The sequence below is a fragment of the Hemibagrus wyckioides genome, linkage group LG22 (genome assembly GCF_019097595.1).
Source record: "Hemibagrus wyckioides isolate EC202008001 linkage group LG22, SWU_Hwy_1.0, whole genome shotgun sequence".
NCBI lineage: Eukaryota > Metazoa > Chordata > Actinopteri > Siluriformes > Bagridae > Hemibagrus > Hemibagrus wyckioides.
The window spans coordinates 8089812-8115975 of NC_080731.1; the positions used below are offsets into that span (position 1 = coordinate 8089812).

At 40.0% G+C, this 26164-nt stretch overlaps 1 protein-coding gene across 1 annotated transcript; it reads left to right on the forward strand.

Annotated features, from left to right (window-relative positions):
• The first annotated feature begins 2108 nt into the window (after positions 1-2108).
• Positions 2109-25148, forward strand: cds1 (CDP-diacylglycerol synthase (phosphatidate cytidylyltransferase) 1). The gene is made up of 13 exons (XM_058375131.1): positions 2109-2414; positions 12378-12526; positions 15336-15432; positions 16190-16287; positions 16616-16755; positions 17400-17458; positions 18040-18122; positions 19765-19852; positions 19959-20027; positions 20112-20264; positions 20435-20554; positions 20792-20895; positions 23102-25148. The coding sequence occupies exons 1-13, from the start codon at positions 2340-2342 to the stop codon at positions 23232-23234; spliced, it is 1368 nt and encodes a 455-aa protein (XP_058231114.1). The 5' UTR covers positions 2109-2339; the 3' UTR covers positions 23235-25148.
• Positions 25149-26164: the final 1016 nt, after the last annotated feature.

Genomic DNA, 26164 nt, shown 5'->3' on the forward strand with positions numbered 1-26164 from the left:
TGGAGCAGGGTGCGTTTGGGGGGTCTTGCTCAAGGACCTAACAGTGGCAGCTTGAACCCTAATCAACAACCACTTCAGCTACCACTACCCCATAGTTTTGGGAGGTTTTAGCATTAGTGTTTGTACTCTGAAACATCAGTTGTAGAATCCCAAAGCTTTCTAGAATATCTTCTTCATCCATCCATTTTCTATAACCGCAACCACACACTCACTCCTATGCGCAGTTTACAATCACCAAGCAACCTATTGTATATGTTTTTGGACTGTGGGAGGAAACCCACACAGAAAGGTCCCTGTCTGTTTGAACCCAGGACCTTCTTGCTGTGATGCAACAGTGCCCTAACGTCACGTCTAGCCAGAACCGGGTTTCTCCTACAATCAGATGAGCATCCAATAACTCCAGAAATAATTCCGAAAAGCACATGATCAATAATAATCACAATCTGGAATTTTTACTGTAGGGCGACTCTAAGGATATACTCTTGAAAGAAAGAGTTCTTTAAAGGTTATTTAGCTGGTTCTGAGCTTTCTAGTCCCACTTTAACCCCACAATGAATGAGAACCAACATTTGCAGGCTTCTACATACTTTAACATTCCCCCTAAAGAGACGATACCAAAGCTCCAATCCCAGTTTTTTCAGGTTCAGACAGTTTTTAAGGACTGACAGACAAATTAAACAATGCTATGCTTTCCCTGACCCAGAACTGAACTTGTCTTGTCTCAACACTTCCATCATTGATGACCGCGACCTGGCAGTTTACCCTAAGGCCTAGGCATAGGATTTGCTGGAGTTCCTCAAGGGTTATTTGGTTAGTTACAGGTTCTCAGTTTTCTGTCGAATTACTGTAAGTATAGACATGGTTAGATTTTCTGTAAGGTGTTTATTTCAAATAAATAAATATGGAATGCTTTATAAAGTTATGCACATTCTCCACCATGGGGAAGTCTTCAGGACTGGGAACTTTACATTGCACTTTCTAGTTTCTCATTAACTTCAAGAAATAGAGAAAGACCAAGGAAGGAACAGTGGTGCATGATGGGTCAGGGCTGTTCTGGCAGGAAAAGGAGGACCAACAACAATATTAGGCAGGTGGTCATAATGTTATGCCTGATCGGTGTATATTAAAAATTGTCTTAATTAAAAATCAAACTTTCCAGACTGAGCTAATTCTACCTGAATTATTGCTGCCTTATTAGTTAAAAGAACTAATCAATGTTTTGTTTTGTTTTCCATCCATCCATCCAGCTTCAGATCCATCCATCCATCTTCACTTGTCCTACACATGGTCACTGAGAGGTTAGGACTCAGGGCACATGACAGAGGACATACAGGACAAGGTGCCAACCTCTATACAATTAATAGATGCCAGTCTGACTACCACACAGGTCTTTCTACAGGAGGAAGAAACCAGAGTAGTAAAGGAGAACATGCACGCACAGGGCAGAGGCAAGAATCAATCCTGGATCCTGGAGGTGTGAGACAGTTGCACTTACCAGCTGGTAAAGATGATCTACCAGTTTGACCAACTTTGACTGATCAGGCCAAACTGGATTTTTCAGCAGTGTAGGTGGGTATAGTTTTGATTCCTAATGAAATGTGCAGTGATGGCTTAGTGGTTAGCTCTGTTGCCTCACAGCAAGAAGGGTTTGAACAGGCAGGGGCCTTTCTTTGTGGAGTTTGCATGTTCTCCCCGTGTCTGCGTAGGGGTACTCCGGTTGATTCTTGCCTCTTAGTGGTTAGCACTGTTGCCTCACAGCAAGAAGGTTCTGGGTTTGAATCCCAGGTTTGAACATGCAGGGGCCTTTCTGTGTGGAGTTTGCATGTTCTCCCCCGTGCCTGTGTGGGTTTACTCCGGTTTCCTTCCACATTAGGTTGACTGGTAATTCTAAATTGCCCATAAGTGTGTGTGGTTGTCTGTCTACATGTGAGGCCCTGTGATGGACTGGCGACCTGTCCAGTGTGTACCCCTGCCTTTCACCCAATGTGCGCTGGGATAGGCTCCAGCAGATCCCTAATTAGGAATATAGAAAATGGATGGATGGGTGAAATGTGCAGGATGAGAACATTCCTGACCAATCTGGCAACCCTGTCGTTGAGTCAGTGTGTGTGAGAGCGAGAGAGAGAGAGAGAGAGAGAGAGCTGCTGCAGTGACACAGATCTGCGGATATAAACAAATGCACGCATTTTATTCCGGAGTCTCTTCCAGCCATACTGAAGACCTTTTCAAACTTATGTGTAACACTTCATGATCCATGTCGGTGAGAACAAGCCGCTTTTAGGAGCTGACGTTTGTATTTTCAACTATTTCTGCATGTGTGAGAGAGAAATCAGGAGGCAATGACAGAGCTGAGGAAGCGCGGAGGGGCAGCAGGAGGCGGAGAGCCTGACAGCACTGACAATATCAGCGATAAGGTAACCTCATTATGACTGAATATTCATTAACACCAATTCCGGCTTTCTTCATCGATCGGGAATGAACATTTAGAGCTAGCGAGCCTTGGCTAAGTAAAGCCTGAAAAGCTTAACGTTACTCTTGAGGGCTTACTTAGCAAGCAGGCTAGCTGAACTCAGTGGTGATCTATTAAGCAAATGAATTAGCGAGCTAGCTAATTCTTAGAGGGGGGACTAGCACAAGACTGTTTACATCAAAAAAATATACATTAAACACGAGTAAAAACTACTCTTTTAATAAATACAGTCATGTTTGGGATTCATTTAAAGCCTAGCTATCATTGACCTATTGAGTTATTGAGCTAGTTTTGACTTGGAAAGTCTCATACACTCATATCCTCAGTATCTATACACACAATATATCATCTGAACCTTTATTCTCTTAAGTTAATATTGATCAAGAGATATTAATCAAGTTTTTTATCTGTTTTTTTTTTTCCATTCATTTTGTGTGTCTTTTGTGTGGAATGAAGTTTTTTGTGTTCTTGTGTGTGACAGGTGAAGTTTCATTCAGGAAGTGGTTTTAGGAAATGGTTGTGATTTATTCCTCTCACACCACAGCAATTATTATTATTATTATTATTATTATTATTATTATTATTAAAGAAAGCTGTGCTATGTTAATCAGTATACAGGGAATTTTAAAACCTCCACTAAATAATTTGACGTTAAGCTGTGAAGCTCTGACACTGGAGACTCCTTTACAGTGGGCGAGAAGGGCAAAATACAATAAGAAGTCTGCAAAGCAAAATAATAAATCCGAAAACAAAATAAATTGAAAACAAAATAACAAATCTGCAAAACAAAATAAATCCGAAAACAAAATAACAAATCTTTAACAAAATAACAAATCCAAAAACAAAATAACATATCCGAAAACAAAATAAATTGAAAACAAAATAACAAATCCAAAAACAAAATAACATATCTGAAAACAAAATAAATTGAAAACAAAATAACAAATCTGCAAAACAAAATAAATCCGAAAACAAAATAACAAATCTTTATCCGAAATCCGAAAATCTATATCTTAATCCGAAAACAAAATAACAAATCTTTAACAAAATAACAAATCCAAAAACAAAATAACATATCTGAAAACAAAATAAATTGAAAACAAAATAACAAATCTGCAAAACAAAATAAATCCGAAAACAAAATAACAAATCTTTATCCGAAATCCGAAAATCTATATCTTAATCCGAAAACAAAATAACAAATCTTTAACAAAATAACAAATCCAAAAACAAAATAACATATCTGAAAACAAAATAAATTGAAAACAAAATAACAAATCTGCAAAACAAAATAAATCCGAAAACAAAATAACAAATCTTTATCCGAAATCCGAAAATCTATATCTTAATCCGAAAACAAAATAACAAATCTTTAACAAAATAACAAATCCAAAAACAAAATAACATATCTGAAAACAAAATAAATTGAAAACAAAATAACAAATCTTTAACAAAATAACAAATGCAAAAACAAAATAACATATCTGAAAACAAAATAAATTGAAAACAAAATAACAAATCCAGAAACAAAATAAATCCGAAAACAAAATAACAAATCTTTAACAAAATAACAAATCCAAAAACAAAATAACATATCCGAAAACAAAATAAATTGAAAACAAAATAACAAATCCAGAAACAAAATAAATCCGAAAACAAAATAACAAATCTTTAACAAAATAACAAATCCAAAAACAAAATAACATATCTGAAAACAAAATAAATTGAAAACAAAATAACAAATCTGCAAAACAAAATAAATCCGAAAACAAAATAACAAATCTTTATCCGAAATCCGAAAATCTATATCTTAATCCGAAAACAAAATAACAAATCTTTAACAAAATAACAAATCCAAAAACAAAATAACATATCTGAAAACAAAATAAATTGAAAACAAAATAACAAATCTTTAACAAAATAACAAATGCAAAAACAAAATAACATATCTGAAAACAAAATAAATTGAAAACAAAATAACAAATCCAGAAACAAAATAAATCCGAAAACAAAATAACAAATCTTTAACAAAATAACAAATCCAAAAACAAAATAACATATCTGAAAACAAAATAAATTGAAAACAAAATAACAAATCTTTAACAAAATAACAAATCCAAAAACAAAATAACATATCTGAAAACAAAATAAATTGAAAACAAAATAACAAATAAAGAAACAAAATAAATCCGAAAATCTTCTCGGCCACAGAAAACTTCACTGTAACAATCAACACTTAATCCTTTTTATTGTGGAGCGTCTGCATTACAAGTCTGTTTAAGTTGTATGTATGCATATAAGCAGGTATAACGTATTAGAACGAACACATTAACATAACTGTGATGGCAGGAACTATTGTACAATCTGCTGTTATAGAAAATTAATCAACACCTTCTGACCAATCAGAATCAAGGATTTAACAACACTTAGGTTATTGGCTCTGTATCACACTCTATTAACAACACATAATTTGGTTATTGACTCTATATCACAGTGACTAGTTTTAAAAACATTTGTCAACATTTTGTCCTCAAAGTTGATGTGTTAGAAGCAGGAAAAATGGGCAAGCGTAAGGATTTCTGCGAGATTGACCAAATTGTGGGCCAAATTGTGATGGCTAGACGACTGGATCAGAGCATCTCCAAAACTGCAGCTCTTGTGGGGTGTTCCCGGTCTGCAGTGGTCAGTATCTATCAAAAGTGGTCCAAGTGGTGAATGAGTGACATGGGTCATGGGCGACCCAGGCATATTGATGCACGTGGGGAACGATGGCTGGCCCGTGTGATCCGATTTAACAGACCAGCTACTGTTGCTCAAACTGCTGAAGAAGTTAATGCTGGTTCTGATAGAAAGGTGTCAGAACACACAGTGCATGACGGGTCAGGGCTGTTTCGGCATTAAAAAGGGGACCAACACGATATCAGGCAGGTGGTCATAATGTTATGCCTGATTGGTGATCCATAGTAGAGCATCCAGATAAATTTATGTTCTATATAAAACAGATAAGAAGGAGGTTCAGGATGCCAGAATGCCAGCTTCTGATTGCAGGGTGAAAATGTTGCACTGTGTAGCAATAGCCTATTTTTGTCGTTGATATGTGGCTCAGTGTTTCTCCACATCTGTTCCAGTCATGTGTGAGATGAGATGATACTCCTGTTTAACCAAATATTGAGTCATAATTCGATCATAACCTAATTTGATCCTAAAGAAGCCGGCAGTAACGAATAACAACCTGGAGACAAATGCAAAAAAGTTGGTTGATTTTCTTTTACATAACCTAGTTCAGATGAATTTGCATACGTTCATCGCCTTGATGCCGAGATACTTTGCATGCTGTTGTCTGAAAGGCTTTTTGTTGAGGTTTATAATCTTCATCAACATCATATATCCATTATATTTAAAATTATGCAACTTTAATAGACTATATGATCTTATCTGTGAAGTTAAATTAAACCATTATTTTTACATATCCCAGCACCCATCTTTAGTCTCAGCATTCATAATCAAATCTCAATCACTTCACAGTCATTTTCCCGAACCGTCTCGCAGGATTTGTTTTTACCATCGCAAGCTGACGATCTCAAGGTCAACTTTCCGCACCATTGGCCCTCTCTCTTTTTCACAGACCAGCCTTTATTCTCGTCCTCGCTTTATTCATGTTTGATGTGTATCTTGAATGCAGCGTTAAATTGAATGTGACTGTTCGGAGCATATCTGCGCCGGCTTTTGCTTCGGGTAAGAAAAGCCTGTGTGTATGCTGGGGTGACCTTATGACCTACTCGGTGGAGGATTTCACCCTTAAGGCAGAATGCGCTCTATAATGTCATTCGCTCTGACTTGCTGAGTTTATTATACACCTTCAGAAATAAAGTCTAGGTAGTAAAATGACCGTAATAAAGGAATAGACATTTTAATTCCATTCAAATAGGTAAGTTTTCCTGGATCAGGTGAGATACCATTGCTAGCTCCTGGCCCAAACGATATCACGTCTGTATTACAGCTAATCTAGGCTTTCAGTAGAAGCCGTGTTTTAGAGCCGGGGCTTGTTGAAGCTGAACTCATGAGAATGGTAAATGTGCAGGAATGGGGTTGGGCATACACAGCCTGTGAGCCAGTGGAATTCACACACTGTTTAGCGTGCTTTCTGACTCATCGAAAGCTGTTTTAGAGTCGGCCCTCATTTTTCAGTTGCCACCGAAACAGGTTACGCCAGCCTAGGCATTTAGACTCTCTGATAAAGAAGACAATGTGTTGAGTGGGTTCTGTGTTTGGGAAAAAGTCTGACTGTAACTAAGCATTATTCCTGCTGTCCTTCATCCGTTCATCTAGCCGTATTATTGAAGACAGTCGGCCTCATGTCTGAAGAGTTACATTAGTAAATTTACATTTGAAGAGATCGTGACTGGTGTGGTTTAGATCATATACTCATGTTTAAACAGCTTGCTTATTTCAGTCATGTTAATGGCTTGAAGTCAATCCAGAAATGAATACAAATAAGGCTATCCATTCAATTAGAACAAAAAGCAAATGATGCAAGGAGGAAGACGTGCTGTGATGGTCGAGCCGGAATGAAGAAGAACGGACGGAAGATTTAGCCCATACTGTGCCTGGGAGAGTTTCTGTGAGCATTGCTTTTTATAGAGTTTTGTGGGCGTCGCTGAAGAAGTGCTTTCTTGACAATTCAGAAGTGGTTGACATTTATAACCGTAGTGTATGAGTAGATCAGAAACTTGAATTTGACTTCATTCAATGTGGAAAAGAAGCATACTACATCACTGATAAATGAGGCTCAGATATAACATTATGACCAACAGTAGCTCGTCTGTTGGATTGGATCACACGGGCCAGCCTTCTCTCCCCATGTGCATCAGTGAACCTTGGCCACCCATGACCTATTTCGTCGGGTCACCACTGTTCCTTCCTTGGACCACTTTTGATAGATACTGACCACTGCAGACCGGGAACACCCCACAAGAGCTGCAGTTTTGGAGATGCTCTGATCCAGTGGTCTAGCCATCACAATTCGGCCCTTCATCAAACTCGGTCAAATCCTTACGCTTTCCCATTTTTACTACTTCTAACACATCAACTTTGAGGACAAAATGTTCACTTGCTGTCTAATATATCCCACCCACTAACAGGTGCCATGATAAAGAGATAATCAGTCGTATTCACTTCACCTGTCAGTGGTCATAATGTTATGCCTGATCAGTGTACACTAGTAATAATTAACACACAGGAGTTCCTTCTCAGCATTCATGTTTTCCTGCTTCTTCTGCACCATGAGAAGTAGGCCAAGCTGCACTACGCTTAATGATGAAAGTGTGGAGTTCTTTCATACTTCATATATTTCATAGGCTGCGGTTTGCTGTCTAGTCTCTCAGGGTTAAGTGTGTTTTCTTAGCACAAGGCCTCCAGGGTGAGGCTCTACTAGGGTTACTCACTTTCTGCTCAGGGATTAGTATAGTCTCATTTCTGCAGCAGCTGATCAGCCTGTCGGCCTGGTTATCTGCCTCACTCGCCGATAGAAGATAAAGGAATGAAAGCCAGTAATGTTTAACAACACACAACTGCTTACAATGGCTGTGTGTACATTTACTTTATCCACAGACCATGATATACAGCACTTTACCAAATATACTGGATGCTGACTGTCATCAGTGACAACAAGCGTAGATGTATAGGGTTTAAAAAGAGGAGTCATTGGTCAAAGTCGTCTATAGTTCATTCAATCGAAGTCGAATGAAAATCCAGATATAGAGCTGAGCTGACCTTTATTTTAAACTCAAACTTCTTCTTCTTCTATTAAGAAATCATCAATTCTCTTTAGTGTATTTCCACTTGTACCTGAGTCTTTGTATAGAAAGAAAAGGGAAGTGTGATACTTATTTAGCTCCTTGTTTCATATTCTGTGTCTGTGTTTTCTTAAAATATGCCTTTCTGCATGCTACAGTGAATAAAATAAGTCTTCGTGTTTAACGTGCATAAAAGCTCACGCTTCCTCAGGCCTTAGTGTCCCCTCATTAAAAAGTTAGCAGCGAAAGGGTTTATCTTACACACATTAATCTGAAATTTCAGACTTCACTGACCCCTCTTGTCAACTCAGCTTGCAGCCGATTGCCTCTGTCTAATGCCGAATAAGATCCAGGCTACGCTGCTTTTGAGTCACTTGCTAATTTTAGCCGCGTTTATTTTGCATCCTGCACGCTCCCGCTCGCATTTTTTTCTAGCACGTTCTTTAAGACTTTCACCAACAATACGAGCAGAATCATTCCCTGATGAGTTCTTGGCTCGGTATGGCAGACTTTTTCTGTTTTCAGCTCAGAGCCAAGACACAGGGTCACGATCAGGAAAGCACGCTAGTGGATCTGAAGGAAGTGAAATGGCACAGCTTCTGGACTGGATCCATATAATCTGTAGCCAAGATTAATTTGTAATATAATGAATTCCCTTCCTTCCCGTTTCTCTCCAGTTTATCTTTATAACGTGTTGTGCGAGTTTATGAGAAATTGCTTCATATCCGTTACTGCAGTATATTTTACTGTAGACCAGACCTTCTTTATATTAAAGCAATGGAGCTGAAGTATGCTCCCACATATTCGGGATTTATTCCACTTTGGATAGCAAATTATGCTGCCAAAATACAACACTTTGCTGTTTATTTAACAGGGAGTAGCCTGCTTTGTTTGCTTAGTCTCCACAGGCTCTGTTTATGATATGTCTTATGGAAAAGAAAGGGGAAAGTCCTCACATCCTTACACAGCGTGCTGATTAATATATATATATATATATATATATATATATATATATATATATATATATATATATATATCAGGGGTTCAGCTGACAGGACATTACAGGAAGTCATCCAGAGCATACATTTATCGCAGTTAATGAGACGTTGATGTGAAAGCTGCGTTCTGTCAATGAAGTTAATGCTGTGAGGAAAAATCAGGTGTCGGTCCTTCTGCGTTTCTGTTCTCAGTGAGAAAGCAGAGAGCAAAATATTAAGCTAATTAACATAATTAGCTAATTTCCAGCCCGCTGACCCGCTCTCTCTGTGTCATACTGAAGAGGGTGAAGGCTAACACCTGCTTCCTTTGAGACACATGAACCAATCACATCTTTCCAAGCTTCCGCTCATGCTGTGTCACAGAGAGGAAAGAGCTATCTGCCCTCTTCTACATACATGAGCTCACAGATGCACTCGACTGGTCAGCGATCGTCAGGGAAGACAGAGTATGCCTCTTCCACCACAATCAAGTTTATATTCTCTTGAAGACAGAGCCAATGCTTTTCTGTTATTCCACGTAGGAGCCTCTAGAAAAATCACAAATGTTAATGACTGTTAATAGGCTTATGATATTGGCTAATTAGTTTACTATACATTGGAATCATTGCTGGTTCGTTTAGGTGCGCGACCGCTAACACAAGCACACTCTATAAGGCTTTATTATGTGTAGTTAAGAACAAGCTTGTATTGTCATTTCAACCATGACGCAGTTCACAGTGAAATGAAACCACAGTTGTCCAGGACCCTGGTGCTACAGAAAACAACACAGAGCTAAGGACTTAAAGTAAGTTGTCCTAGCCACATTAAAGTGCGCTGTGTGCAAACAGTGCAAGACAAATGACAGTGCAAACAGACAGTACAAAACTAAACACTTCAGGATACATACACAAAACAGCGCCGACCAGTATACATTCTCTATATTGTACAGTACATTGTGCACAAATATGAGGATTGTAAACAAAGAGGGTTCTTGTAAACATATATACACTTATGTAATAGCAGCAGTGGGTGGCAGTATTGAAAATGTGGTGCGCAAAAACAGCATCTTAGCAAGTTAAAATATCGTAAATATAGTTATTAAACACATTTCTAGCAACGTTTTTCTGTTTCTTGGCTTTACATTTCTGTGTGTTATTCTGCTGCGAGATAATTCTGCTCATTTTAAGCATTCATTTCTAGAAAGAAACTAAATTATCTGCCAATAGAATAAGAAAATTTAAAGCTTAAAAATAGTCAAATTAAATTCAAATTAGAAATAGGTTGTATTAATGTCATTCTTGTTTTTTTAATCTTACAATAAGTAATGGTCGATACGCTATATATTCAAAAGTTTTGGGACGTCTGCCTTTACATGCACATGAATGTAATATGGAGTTGTCCCGCCGTTTGCGGCTATAGCAGCTTCAACTCTTCTGGGAAGGCTTTCCACAAGGTTTAGGAGTGTGTTTATGGGAATTTTTGATCATTCCACTAGAAATGCATTTTTGAAGTCAGGCACTGATGTTGGATGAGGAGGTCTGGCTCGCAGTCTCCGCTCTAATTCATCCCAAAGGTGTGGAGGTCAGGTTGAGGTCAGGACTCTGTGCAGGTCAGTTAAGTTCCTCGCTTATCCATGTCTTTATGGTCCTTGCTTTGTGCACTGGTGTGCAGTCATGTTGGAACAGGAAGGGGTCATCCCCAAACTGTTCCTACAAAGTTGTCCAAAATGTCTTGGTATGCTGAAGCTCTAAGAGTTCCTTTCACTGGAACTAAGGGGTCAAGCCCAACCCCTGAAAAACAACACCTGAATTCAATGATTTGGAGGGGTGTCCCAAAACTTTTGGCAATATAGTGTAAGTCTGACTAGATTCACAATATTTTATGTTTATGGTGAATGATGGAACTTTATGGTAAAGGAGTTGGACTCCTGATTGGAAGGTTGTGAGTTTGAATCCCAGGTCCACCAAACTGCCACTGCTGGGCCCCTGAGCGAGGCCCTTAACCCTCAATTGCTCAGTTGTATCAAAAAATTTGATAAAATACAAGTCACTCTGGATAAGCGTGTCTGCCAAATGCCAGAAATGTAAATGTTTGAACTTGCTAAGATGTAATTGTTTGGCTGCAAATTTTGATTCAGGACAAAAAAGGCAATGTGTTTTTTATGAGGAAACGCAGAAAATGCGATGGGCGTGTCTGTGCTTGCATGCGAGACATATGGCTTTATCTTCTTTCTCGTTATGCCTATGTGAAAGGGTGAGGCTTCCCCATGCTGAGTGTTACATGCAGCTCTGTACATATTCCAAGCAATCTGCTTCATATAGTCAAAAAATAAATCTTTGTGTTTGAGTATACAAAATTTTAGTAGTTAGTGACCAAATATATCCTTCTGATGAAAATAACAACTTCTTAATGTTGTGCAAATATTCGTTTCGATTCTTTCTCTCCTGACACCTCACTCCTCGCCAAGTAGAGAAGGGAAACGGAGTAGGTGACCTCCCCCAGAGTCGGGTTTGTACTTTGCTCTACTGTATCACGCCAGCTCGTGTTCACTGGAGTTGCTTTTCTCCCTGCTCTGAATTTGCCTAGAATTTGCTTGGTGTTAACTCGCTGGAAAAGGGTCACCAATGTGCTGCACTTTTTCCTGAGCTGTGTCTCACTGATAGGTAAATTTGTGTGCCGTGATTTTCATACAAGCCCTTCACTGCGCTGCTGTGGTACGAGGTTGATTATAGCTATCGTAGTGACGGTGTCGGTCAGTGTTGTTATTCAGGCCACATGTTTTGTTAAAAATAAAATGTAAGAGTGCTCGGAATGAGCAGGACGTTTGTGTGTAGGTTTTATACACCGGCTCAGATACGTCACACCTGAGATTAGCTCGGGCTGAAAAATGGTGACCGACAGGAGCCGTGGCCAATCAGATAAGAGAGAGAAAGAGTAAGAGCATGTGAGCGTGTAAACAAACCTAACCATGAGAGCATGAACAGGTTTTTTTGTTTTGCTTTTTTCCCAATTTGGGACATTTGTGTCTAGTTGTTAAGTACTTTTAGATAGATAGAGAGAAGCAAACGTTGCATTTACAAGATTGTAATAAACTAGATTTGTGTGTGTGCTTATGCTTGTGTGTTCTGTGTACAGGAAGCAGATGGAGAGGACAGGCTGGGCCTGGCCAGTGAAGGGGAAGGGGACGTAGAGGGCGAGTGTAAAGCAGACACTCCTGACGTGCCGCCGTCCACCGACAACACTCCAGAATGTCTCAACAAAGCCCTGGAGGGCCTGTCATCCAGGTAACCCTCACACTGTCAAGTTTAACTCTAACATATGTTGTAAAGTTGCACTGGCTTTCTGTCCAGAAAAATCTTAATCTGTCCAAAGCTGATGTGGTTTATCAGAGACAATAAAACTATACGTTTCCCCCAGTGCTGTCTGAGAGCAATGCTGCACACACCTGCTGCCGTCATCACAGCCTTGTTTACTCAAATCAGAATGCAGAGAGAGTGGTGTTTCATATTTAATGAGGAAGAAGTGTTAAATCAACATGGCGTCACAATCGCAAGAGGATTAATGGGGTCTTTCCTGCTGGGGGGCGATCAGCATTCGAGCTCTGTTCACAGGGATTTGCAGCATGGAAATGTGCTGAATGGAGGCGCCCGGGCTTGTCAGTGTTTCTGATGACTCGTGTCTCTCTCTCTCTCTCTCTCTCTCTCTCTCTCTCTCTCTTTCACACACACACACACACTTTCTCTCTCTCTCTCTCTCTCTCTCTCTCTCTCTCTCTCTCACTCACACACACACACACACACTTTCTCTCTCTCTCTCTCTCTCTCTCTCTCTCTCCTTCAGTCTCTCTCTCCTTCACTCTCACACTCTTTCCAGCCCCCCCACATACTCTCTCTCATCTCTCTTCCTATCCCTCTCTCTCTCTCTCTCTCTCTCACTCCTTCACTCTCACACTCTTTCCCTTCTCTCTCTCTCTCTCTCTCTCTCTCTCCTTCACTCTCACACTCTTTCCAGCCCCCCCACATACGTTCTCTCCTCTCTCTCCCTATCCCCCCCTCTTTCTCTCTCGCTCTCTTTCTCTCTGTCCTGTTTCTCTCTCTCTCGCTCTCGCTCTCGCTCTCTCGCTCTCTCTCTCTCTCTCTCTCTCTCTCTCTCTCACTCACACACACACACACTTTCTCTCTCTCTCTCTCTCTCTCTCTCCCTCTCTCTCTCCTTCAGTCTCTCTCTCCTTCACTCTCACACTCTTTCCACCCCCCCCACATACTCGCTCTTCTCTCTCCTTATCCCTATCCCTCCTCTTTCTCTCTCTCTCTCTCCTTCAGTCTCTCTCTCCTTCACTCTCACACTCTTTCCAGCCCCCCCACATACGTTCTCTCCTCTCTCTCCCTATCCCCCCCTCTTTCTCTCTCGCTCTCTCTCTCTGTCCTGTTTCTCTCGCTCTCGCTCTCTCTCTCTCTCTCTCTCTCTCACTCACTCACTCTCACACTCCATGACTTCTTGGATGACTTGCAGCATCTGTCCTCTAACTCATCCGTTTTTACATCACTGCAGCCCAATCCATATTTTTAACCATGGTCGCTTTGTTCGCTTCGCTTTTTTGAACACTGTCATAAGTTGTGAATGAACAAGTGCCCTCAGTGGGGATGCGTGCTTCTGTGCCATTTTACACACCCACATTCCTGCAAGTCAGCAGAGTGGGATCTTATACTGCTGCTCGCTCGAAACTACATTTCAGGACACGACCCAGCCTGGTATCATTACTGCGTTATTGCAATCATTAATCAGTGAACCACAATTCGGCTTTTCTTATAGTCAGTGTGGATTCACAGCTGCCTGTAAAAATGAGTACTTATGACAGAATCCACATTATTTTGATGATAGCCTTGACATTTCAATACTTCCTATCGCCCCATAATACACTCAGAGCGACAATCGATGCTATTAGCAATAGGTGATAGTTGCAGGGAATGATGAGGATACTAGTATATCCACATGTCCTCCCAAACCTAGTATAAGTATCTATCTTTTGGCGGTTTATAATAAACGTCATATAACGGGGTTATGTGTCAGGAATTGGAAGGAAGTATTGACTCAGTCTGTGGCAGCATAAAGGTGATGAAATGCAATCACACGTCCTGCTTCCTGTAATCAAAGCGCTGTATGTTGTATGGTTTTGGATTTGGATTTTGTGTTACTGATGCATGTCCTGAGCCACAAAATTCACTGCTGCTCTTTGTCTTAAATTATTAATGTTTTGCTCTTAGTGTTTGGAAATTAGCCTGGGGATGTGGAGTTTTCCACGTGGTAGTGCCAAAGCAGGGAATGTTTCATAAATCCTACAAAAAAACAGGCCAGTGGATTGTGTAAAGCTTGTTAGAGAAGTGACTTCAGATTACTTCACTGTTTGTAACTGTAATGAACAGAGGTTATTCAGCTGAAGTTTTTAGTCTCTTGCAACACAAGGTGGTTTTAATGGCTCCTCTGAATCATGTCGAATTCATGCTCAAGGTCAGGTGCTAAAAGTGCTTTCGTTTGTTAGTCACTCAGCACACTCGTTTTGCAATCTTATGCTCGTATGTGGTGTCACAGGACACCAAACTGGAAACTATACACCCACACAGATTTCAACAGAGAAATATTTAATACTCCTTGTTTCTATTTTGGAGTTTAAGCTTCCTAGTTTGTTCCAGGATGTTTTTTTATAGCATTAGGGAATTCACAAAGCTTAATTTAGATGAACTATACTCCAGAAAATAGGGCACATATACGCCACATTGCCAAAAGTTTTGGGACACCCCTCCAAATCATTGAATTCAGGGGTTGGGCTCGGCACCTTAGTTCCAGTGAAAGGAACTCTTAATGCTTCAGCATACCAAGACATTTTGGACAATTTCATTCTCCCACATTTGTGGGGATAGCTTGGGGATGTGTGGCAGCATGGTGGCTTAGTGGTTAGCACTGTTGCCTCACAGCAAGAAGGTCCTGGGTTCAGGCAGGGGCCTGTCCCAAATGACCTTTGGCAATATAGTGTTTTCAACATGCATATTTTTTTTTAAATCAAATGATTTGTTTTCGTCTTTCTTATTCATACAGATGGAAGAACTGGTGGGTACGAGGAATTTTATCGCTTATGATGATCGTAGGCTTCTTCCTTATCATCTATTTGGGACCTATTATGCTTATATTTGTGGTAAGTATGGATTTAACCCTTGTCTCTGTCTATGGTGGTAAACAACCAAGACTTCACCTAAGTGTGAATCCCATAGGGGTTATAGGAACAGTGTAATTTAATGAAGTGTGAGGTGTAAAACCTGCTGTTATAGGAACATAATCAACAACAAGCTGGTGTGATGTGGCCTAGAGTTACTGTTACATCCCCAAAATCTGATTAGATTCTAATACCAGTGTGTCCCGAAGTCCCGAAGTATTCCTCTCACTCCACAGTCATTTACAGTAATGAATCCATTTCTAATGACTTTTAAAGCTTAGAAACATCCACAAAAGTTCCTGTTATCACTTATTTATGTTCTTTTTAAATCTGCTATCATTTATAATTCATGTTCCCTCGACGGCTTCTCTTTTCACCACTCTTGAAGCTTATAAAGCAAGAAAAAATACAGCTTTCCATGTTATTCAGAAACTGCTTTGTGAATATCGAATAAACTCCTCTGTAGAGCAAGCTTCGCCGTTTCAATAGCTATGCATTTTTATTTCCATGTATTTGTACCAGTCTCTGTGAATGAGCTGTTGTTTAAAATAAGCACAGTATTATTGGCCTTGCAGTCAGCGCTGTAGTACATGTCCTGTTTATAGCGCTGTTTATAGAAAATTAATCAACACCTTCTGACCAATCGTAGTGAAGAATTCAACAGCTCTGTGACACGCTGAAGTAGAAGCTCCTGTGAAATGCTGTGTCCTTAAACTATCTATGTGGGCTTTGTTTGTAGGTTATGAGTGTCCAAATCAAGTGTTTTCATGAAATCATAACCATCGGCTATAGAGTTTACCATTCCTACGAACTTCCGTGGTTTAGAACACTGAGCTGGTAAGTGGAAAATTTGGTTTTTATTGCTAGAAAAAGGCAGATTACGCCTCCTAGTTAAGCTGCAAAGGTTTTTTTTGGTGGAAAAAGAACAATTTTTAGAGATTTCACCCACGCACACACACACTTCCTTTTTCCATATCTGCCCAAAGATAAACTAGTGATTGACTGGACTTGAGCAAAGTGCACTTCCAAGCTGGAGCCATTACATACTACCCACTCCCACTTAAACCAAACAATAATATTTTATAATAGAGGGCAATATTTACTCGAAATACTAGTCATGCTTTAAAAACAATGTGGTGATAAATAACATGTTTCTACATTTCAGGTACTTCTTGGTTTGTGTGAACTACTTCTTTTACGGGGAGACGGTAGCAGATTACTTCGGTGCATTAGTCCAGAGGGAGGAGCCTTTGCTGTTCCTTGTTCGTTATCATCGCTTTATTTCTTTCACTTTGTACTTGGCAGGTGAGTTTGATAGGGCCGATTTAGAAGAACGAAAAACGTTTCAGTTTTCAGTCACAGAATGCAGGCTGCAGGAATAAAATCTCTGGAAAGTGAAGCTGTTTTAATAGGATGATCACAAACTTGACCATGTTAATATAACCGTCTCCAACAGAAAGGCCTGTTGAAAAATCCAAGCATGAAATTTACAGTTATTCGAAGCAGCATGGCTCAACATAGATCTTACTGCATTTTTATATGATCTGGGTAACTAAATGGAATTCAGACACATCGCTGGATACAGTAAAGCTCTATTTGGTTCAAGCATGAAACGTTGTACTCAGTCGTGCACTCATCTAGCGTTCACTGTATTCACTCACCGAACTGGATTGTGCTGGTCTACAGCAACTCTTTGCGACTGTGGTGAGCAGAAAAGTATCTCAAACCAAGGAGGCTACAACGGCAACAGACCTTTGACCTACCAGCCTTTTCCAGTCTTCAGCTGTCCAGGTTCTGAGATATGTTTCTGCTCACCAGCGTCACATACTTAATACTGTATGTTCAACCTTTCCCCACTTCTCTATTGTGTAAGTATTTGGTATTGTGTATTAAATCACCCCAATGTTTGGATACGATCAATCTGACTGCATGTTATTTGCTCTTCACAGGTTTCTGCATGTTTGTTCTGAGCTTAGTGAAGAAGCATTATCGCCTGCAGTTTTATATGGTGTGTACCAGAGATACAGCATGCACACACTAACACACACACACACACACACACTCACTTAATATCTTAACAATTTTAGGAGCACTTCAAGGTGTAAATATATGATAATAGATTAGGTATGAGAACACTCCAGGTCTTTGGGATGTACGGAATGTTACCCAGGAACATGACAGTGCATTAAATTACTGCACAATATTCTATATTTTAATTACCTTCCTTTTATTGATGTTTACCCACAAGACCTCTGGTTTCTGCAGACCTAGGTTTGCTAGCCCTCATGCTAAACTACTCTTAATTCCCAGATTATCGCTGTTCCTCTACAAAGCATAGTGATAAGGATATCTGAGGACTTTTCTATCCATGTGCCTAATTGTAATATGTGTAACTGTGATCATTTTGTAAATCAGCGTTCTGTTATAATCTTTATAATCTATAAACAAATGATCTGTGCTGTTTTTTTCTCACCTCAACGGTGACTTTTTTTTAACTTCATCATCCTCATCAGTCAAATGTTGTCTTTGCTGTTCCATTAACAGTGTGTATGTTTGTCTGTGTGTGTGTGTGTGTGTTTGCCATTTCAGTTTGCTTGGACCCATGTGACTCTGTTGATTGTGGTAACTCAATCTCACCTGGTCATTCAGAACCTTTTTGAAGGAATGATCTGGTAAGCAGGAATCACACCCAACCTGAAAGACCTGTCTCAGTCTTTCTCACCTCACACAATACAGTCACAATACTTCCTCACTGCACGTCTTTGTTCCATGTTTCGGACTTCCTCCTGAGTGTATTTTAACATCGGTGTCAGAATTTTTCCCCCAAAAAGGATCGTAAGGAATATAAAATAACCGAGCACGATGTTATGGGAAGATAATCAACAAGTTGAGGAGTTCAATCAATCAATCAACAATCAAGGAGTTGATTATTTTCTGATAACTGCATGATTTATTCCTCTTATACCACAGCAGTTTTACAATTAAAGTTAATCTCGGTTTTTTATCCAACTAGTTTGCCCCTTTTATAGCAGTTGTTCTTTGTTTTATTTTATTTAATACTCCTAACGTTAAGAAGACAAAAAATTGCAAGACGTTCCCATGGGAGACATTCCCATGCTGGAAAAACTTGAAGATGTAGATGTTATGTTATGTAGATTTTAAATACATTATATACCTTATATATGACTTATTAGAACAATCACACTGATGCATTATACTGCCAAAAGTTTTGGGACACCCCTCCAAATCATTGAATTCAGGGGTTGTGTTTGGCCCCTTAGTTCCAGTGAAAGGAACTATTCCATGCTCCTGACTTGACTGGCCTGCACAGAGTCCTGACCTCTACCTGGTAGAACACCTTTGGGATGAATTAGAGCAGAGACTGTGAGCCAGGTCTTCTCATCCAACAGTGCCTGACCTCACAAATGTGCTTCTAAAGGAATAGTCAAAAATTCCCATAAACACACTCCTAAACCTTGTGGAAAGCCTTCGCGGAAGAGTTGAAGCTGTTATAGCTGCAAAGAGCTGGTCAACTCTATATTAAATTCATGTTCATGTAAAGGCAGATGTCCCCGTTTTGGCCTGGCTCACAGTCTCTGCTCTAATTCATCCTAAAGGTGTTCTGTTGGGTTGTGGTCAGGACTCTGTGCAGGCCAGTCAAGTTCCTCTACATCAAACTCGCTCATCCATGTCTTTATGGACCTTGCTTTGTGCACTGGTGTGCAGTCATGTTGGAACAGGAAGGGGGTCATCCCCAAACTGTTCCCACAAAGTTGGGAGAATGAAATTGTCCAAAATGTCTTGGTATGCTGAAGCATTAAGAGTTCCTTTCACTGGAACTAAGAGGCCGAGCCCAACCCCTGAAAAACAACACCTGAATTCAGTGACTTGAAGGGGTGTCCCAAAACTTCTGGCAATATAGTGTACCTTTCTACCTTCTCATTTGAGGTTTCATCAGTGCTGTGGTATAACTTTTGATTAATATGATATTTTAATTTTCTTTTTGTATTAGTGGCTGCACAATATGGACAACAATAGTGTTTTATGATTATGTTGTTATTGCAAGGCCTCATAGAAAACTCAACTGGAACCTCTGAAAACACTCAAAATCCTTACAGAAGAGGATGAAAATGTGTTGTTTGGGTGTTTGCATAAATGTAGGCTTTTGAACTATCTTGTTTACAAGGCCAGCCCTGCAATAATGATTAACAGGAGACATATAGTGCAGCCCTTCTTCCTCCACAGAAATGATACAGTCTGTATACACGTGTGAATATAATGTGAATATAAACACTGTTTTATTCTGTGCAACAGGTTTATCGTACCAATATCTATCGTCATCTGTAATGACATCATGGCTTACCTCTTCGGCTTCTTCTTTGGAAGAACACCTCTGATTAAGGTGCGTCATTGTATAAGGTTAAGAATTTGCCGATGATTGATTGTTGTCACTGTGAGGCCAAAAAAATATGTGCAAGCCAAAAAAATAAAACTCTGTTTCTATTCAGCTCTCTCCAAAGAAGACCTGGGAAGGCTTTATTGGAGGCTTCTTCGCCACGGTGGTCTTCGGGTTCATCGTAAGTTCAGCAGCTTTAAAAGTAGAATATTAACAACCAGGGGAATAATGCGATCCTTATGTGCAGCGTTTCTTTGCATTCCAGTTTGCCTACCTGTTGGCCCAGTACCAGTACTTTGTGTGTCCGGTAGAGTACAACAGTGAGACTAATCGCTTTGCTGTGGAGTGTGAACCCTCAGACCTGTTTGTGATGCAGGAGTACACCCTGCCTGCAGTGGTACAGAATGTCCTGCGATGGGTAAGAAAACGTTCATCTCTGTGATGAAAAGAATCAACTCATTTGGACCCAGTATGCATAAAGAATACACAGTTTTAAAATAAACAGGCTGTGGTTGAAATAGTTGAGATATTTGCTGTAGTGTGACACATTATATCAAGTCCTCTTTCTGTCTGTTTCTTTCTCAACAGAAAACGGTGAACCTATACCCGTTTCAGATTCACAGCATCTCTCTGTCCTCATTCGGGTCGCTGATCGGACCATTCGGTGGCTTTTTTGCCAGCGGATTCAAAAGAGCTTTTAAAATCAAAGTAAGTCTGAACTTCGTCTATCACTCCATGCTCCGTCTCACATTTCGTCCAGATTGCATTAAAATGATGTGCAGCTCTGTATCTCCGATACCAGTGTTTCATTCCAATAGACAACATTGAATCTCTGGTCAATATAAAAGCAATCCTAAATGTTATTTAGGATTCTGCAGTTGAGATTATTCATTAAGGAAGAACATGGAAAAAACATACTCACTGAAATGGATTTTGTTTCTCCAGGATTTTGCAGACACCATCCCTGGACATGGTGGTATCATGGACCGCTTTGACTGTCAGTATCTGATGGCTACGTTTGTCCATGTTTACATAGCGAGCTTTATCAGGTAAGTGTTTCAGCTCATAGAGACTCAGCTCACTATACATACTGGTTAGTAAATCTACAGTGTTACAGATACTACAAACTATAAAATAGTCACATTTCTTTGTCTACAAGTCAATACAGGGGTCCATGATCACCCCACAACCCAACAAACACAAAAATACATACAGGGGTTGGACAATGAAACTGAAACGCCTGGTTTTAGACCACAGTAATTCATTAGTATGGTGTAGGGCCTCCTTTTGCGGCCAATACAGCATCAATTCGTCTTGGGAATGAAAGATACAAGTCCTGCACAGTGGCCAGAGGGATTTTGAGCCATTCTTCTTGCAGAATAGTGGCCAGGTCACTACGTGATGCTGGTGGAGGAAAACATTTCCTGGCTCGCTCCTCCAAAACACCCCAAAGTGGCTCAATAATATTTAGATCTGGTGACTGTGCAGGCCATGGGAGATGTTCAACTTCACTTTCATGTTCATCAAACCACTCTGTCACCAGTCTTACTGTGTGTATTGGTGCATTATCATCCTGATACACGGCACCGCCTTCAGGATACAATGTTTGAACCATTGGGTGCACATGGTCCTCCAGAATGGTTCGGTAGTCCTTGGCAGTGACGCGCCCATCTAGCACAAGTATTGGGCCTAGGGAATGCCATGATATTGCAGCCCAAACCATCACTGATCCACCCCCATGCTTCACTCTGAGCATGCAACAGTTTGGGTGGTACGCTTCTTTGGGGCTTCTCCACACCGTAACTCTCTCGGATGTGGGAAAGACAGTGAAGGTGGACTCATCAGAGAACAATACATGTTTCACATTGTCCACAGCCCAAGATTTTCGCTGCTGGCACCATTGAAACCGACGTTTGGCATTGGCACGAGTGACCAAAGGTTTGGCTATAGCAGCCCGGCCATGTACATTGACCCTGTGGAGCTCCCGACGGACAGTTTTGGTGGAAACAGGAGAGTTGAGGTGCACATTTAATTCTGCAGTGAGTTGGGCAGCTGTGGTTTTATGTTTTTTGGATACAATCCGGGTCAGCACCCGGACATCCCTTTCAGACAGCTTCCTCTTGCGTCCACAGTTACTCCTTTTGGATGTGGTTCGTCCTTCTTGGTGGTATGCTGACATTACCCTGGATACCGTGGCTCTTGATACATCACAAAGACTTGCTGTCTTAGTCACAGATGCGCCAGCGAGACCTGCACCAACAATTTGTGCTCTTTTGAACTCTGATATGTCACCCATAATGTTGTGTGCATTGCAATATTTTAAGCAAAACTGTGCTATTACTCTGCTAATTAAACCTTCACACTCTGCTCTTACTGGTGCTCTTACTCTGCTCTTACTGGTGGAATGTGCAGTCAATGAAGATTGGCCACCAGGCTGGTCAAATTTAGCCATGAAACCTCCAACAATAAATTGGCCAGTGTTTCAGTTTCATTGTCCAACACTTGTACATTAGTACATTATACATCCATTGTGACATCACAAGTATATCCATCGAAGTCCAGTTCTTTAAAAGGCTCAGACTTGCAGTGATAGTATGTTGAGACTTATTTGGCCAATTTTTGAGCTGTTTCACATTAGGAAAATGAAAATTCTCTGGCTTTGTACACAGTAATGATCGGAGGAGGGGGTGGGGTGGGAGGTTCAATTTCCACCTTTACTGTGTGTGTGGAGTGTGCTTGTTCTCTTCGTGCCTCAGGGGTTTTCCGCCCCCAGTCCAAAGACCGGTTAACAGTTACAGGCTGATTGGCATCTTTAAATTGTCTGTAGTGTGGGCGTGAGTGTGTTTGTGCCCTCTGATAGACTGGCATCCTGTCCAGGGTGTACCTTGCCTTGTGCCCTGAGACACTGACACAGCAGGCTAAGTGGTGTAGAGGATGGATGGATGGATGATGTTTATAGGTGTTGTATGTTATCAGTCTATTCATCTTATTTAAGGGTCGCAGGCACCCTATTGGACAGGGCTTGGTTGGTACCGGTTGGTATGATGTATATAAACTTGATCTACAATGAATGTAAATATACTTTGTATAATAATATAATATTTTTATTAATGTCTGGTGCACCAGCAGACAGTTAGTGGATGATCCTGTTTAAAATATCTAACAAATATTTATCAATAGATTCAGTAGCATCATAATAATAATGAGAATCTTTAAAAGGATTTTAAAAATACTTTTTGCCCGTTTGCCTTTCAGGGGTCCGAATCCCAGTAAGGTTTTACAGCAGCTGCTGGTCCTTCAGCCCGAACAACAGCTCAGCATTTTCAACACACTGCGTAATCACCTGAGAGAGAAGGGCATGCTGCTTCCTGCTGCGTCAGAGGAATGAAGAAACACTCATGTATTCACTACTTCAGTTAGAACTGTAAGGTTTAGCTATATTATCAGTTTGCACAACTGTGGATGCACAGCCATCATTCTAGAGACTCGGGAGAAACAGTGCGCAGTGGACTTTACCTCACACTTCCACTGCACATACAGCTCGACGAAAAAAAAAAAGTGACCACAAGGGGGCGGTGTGCTTCTTCTTCTTTTTTTCCCCCCTTCTGCTTCTTCTTCTTCTTCTTCTGCCTCTTCATCTCCTTCTTCACTGAACTGCATGTGATACATGTCTTCCGACAAACCCGAAGGGAAGATGGAAGCACACAGTACGTGAAGTCAGAGAGCCGGATTTTTGGCTCTCTTAAGCCGAGTTTGGGCGTTGCACTGATTTTAAAATTGATTCTAGTGTAATTTATGACGTGTGATCGATTGATACTACAGTTTGCTTCTGCACTAATTCCAAGTTGTCACCATGGGGTGCGAGAGGGTTGTGCTACAGTACGCAGGCTTAGCATGATGATCATTGTATCGGCTGCACAAATAATCAACAACCTAAAAACAGCATGAGTTCGTCCAGTTACTTCTAAACGTAGCACTTTTTCGGTTTTATCTGTAATATTCCAAAGCTGTAGAACTTACCCTTAAAAAAACTACACACTCGTAGTTATGTATTAATGTAAATAGATCCAGATCCTACTAAAAAAATATATATATATATATATCTAACAATTACTCAAAATCCTATATATGTTATAGGAATGAAAATATATGCAAACTTCCAGATTGAACTTTTCTAGCATGATTAATCAACCTTCTGTGTGAAGGACAGTGCGACGGACGAATAAGTTATTTTATGTTTTTACTGAAAGACGAGAACTGAACACTCAGTTCTTTAACCTCTCGTTTAAGTTAATTGTATTTATATCATTGCTATATAAATACTGCGATCCAAACAGGAATAAGAATCAGGTTTTTATCACCGTCTTACGGTAGAATCTGTGTGTGAAGTAGATCAATTGTGTGTATTTACTGTAAACTCATCCGGTAGCCATTTTGCGTGTTATATTAACCGATCCAAATACAAAAAAACAAAACAAAATAATGATGTTAAAGCAGAAGTGCTTCCTGTTTACCAAAGCAGCGTCTCTGTACTAGTGTCTCATGCAGATCGAACACAAGATTTTCACTTGAAACAGATTCATACTGCACATATATATAGAAAGCTAGTGAAAATATTAGAGTTCATACTTAAAAAAAAAATAAGCCATTTGATTTTCATTAGCATTTAGCACTTTTCTAGTTTTCCTAGAGCAATATTTTCTGCTCTGTGTGCTTGTTGAACTTGAGCTCTAACTGGAGACAATAGAACGTTGAGACATTTGGGACCAGACCTTTCTACTAGACACCTTAACGGATTCAGTGTGTCAGTCTTCCCTTTTTTCCCCCCTCTTTTCATTCCTGTCGGTTTACATTTCCTCTTTACAATCCGCATATGCAATTAGCATTTTTTCAGTTTTGCATGTCTAAAAGACGTAACCAGGTCAGACCAAAAAAGATAGATGATGCACCTGAAGGTCAGGTGTCTATAGCTTCGAAAGCAAGTGATGCTACCGGATCTCTGGAGTTACTGCACGGTTTACACTGTTGTTCAACATGTAATACTGTTTCAGCGTACACTGTTTAACAACAATCAGGCTCGCTCATTATTGTCATGTTATGCTAATTTAATGTTAATGCTTTATACCAAAAAAAAAAAGTCCGGGTTCATGTTGTACTTTTGTTTTAATAATTATTTATGGGTTTGATTTACAGTTTATTTTTTAACATCAATCTGAAGGTTTTAAATAGGGAATGTTTAACAATCGTCATGGGTATGTGAGCTAAGGAAATGTTTTGGAGCAATTTCTAAAATTATTATCATTATTATTATTATTATTATTATTATTATTATTATTATTATTATATGATTTTAGAATAAAATAAAAACCTGACATTTTCCCCTGCTTACATCTTGTTTCTGATCTGATTGACTCACTCAGCATCCATTTTACAACAACACTTAAAGAACAAATAAATTACACATAAGAACACAGAACTGTGAGTATACGATATGGTTGTAATAGTTGAAAGGCATTAGGGGAAAACAGTAAGTTTGCTCTAAACGGACATATCATATCCAAACCAGGTTTTTGTGAAAAATTAAACCAAGATAAATCATGTCATAACGTTTTTCATGGCTTATGTGAAATTACAGAGTATAAAAATTAATGGAGCAACAATGAGGCACATTTTTAGGGAAACCTGGTTACATACACTATATGGCCGAAAGTTTTGGGACACCCCTCCAAATCATTGAATTCAGGGGTTGGGCTCGGCCCCTTAGTTCCAGTGAAAGGAACTCTTAATGCTTCAGCATACCAAGACATTTTGGACAATTTCATTCTCCCAACTTTGTGGGAACAGTTTGGGGATGACCGCTTCCTGTTCCAACACGACTGCACACCAGTGCACAAAGCAAGGTCCATAAAGACATGGATGAGTGAGTTTGGTGTGGAGGAACTTACCTGACCTGAACAGAGTCCTGAACTCCACCTAATAGAACACCTTTGGGATGAATTAAAGCGGTGTGCCAGACTGAAGACTGGAGGAGACTGCGAGTCAGGCCAAAACTGTGGAATGCCTTTACTGCCTTTACATGCACATGAATGTAATATGGAGTTGGCCCACTCTTTGCAGCTATAACAGCTCCAACTCTTCTGGGAAGGCTTTCCACAAGGTTTAGGAGTGTGTTTATGGGAATGTTTGACCATTCCTCTAGAAGCGCATTCGTGAGGTCAGGCACTGATGTTGGACAAGAAGGCCTGGCTCACAGTCTCCCCTCTAATTCATCTAATTCACAACTAAGGGTTAAGGCCCTCATTACTCCTGCACCTGAGC

Coding starts and splice junctions, on each gene's coding strand:
- cds1 (XM_058375131.1), top strand. CDS start 2,340: ATGACAGAGCTGAGGAAGCGCGGAGGGGCAGCAGGAGGCGGAGAGCCT. Junction 16,756..17,399: donor TTTCACTTTGTACTTGGCAG/GTGAGTTTGATA, acceptor TGCTCTTCACAG/GTTTCTGCATGTTTGTTCTG. Junction 20,265..20,434: donor TACAGAATGTCCTGCGATGG/GTAAGAAAACGT, acceptor CTTTCTCAACAG/AAAACGGTGAACCTATACCC.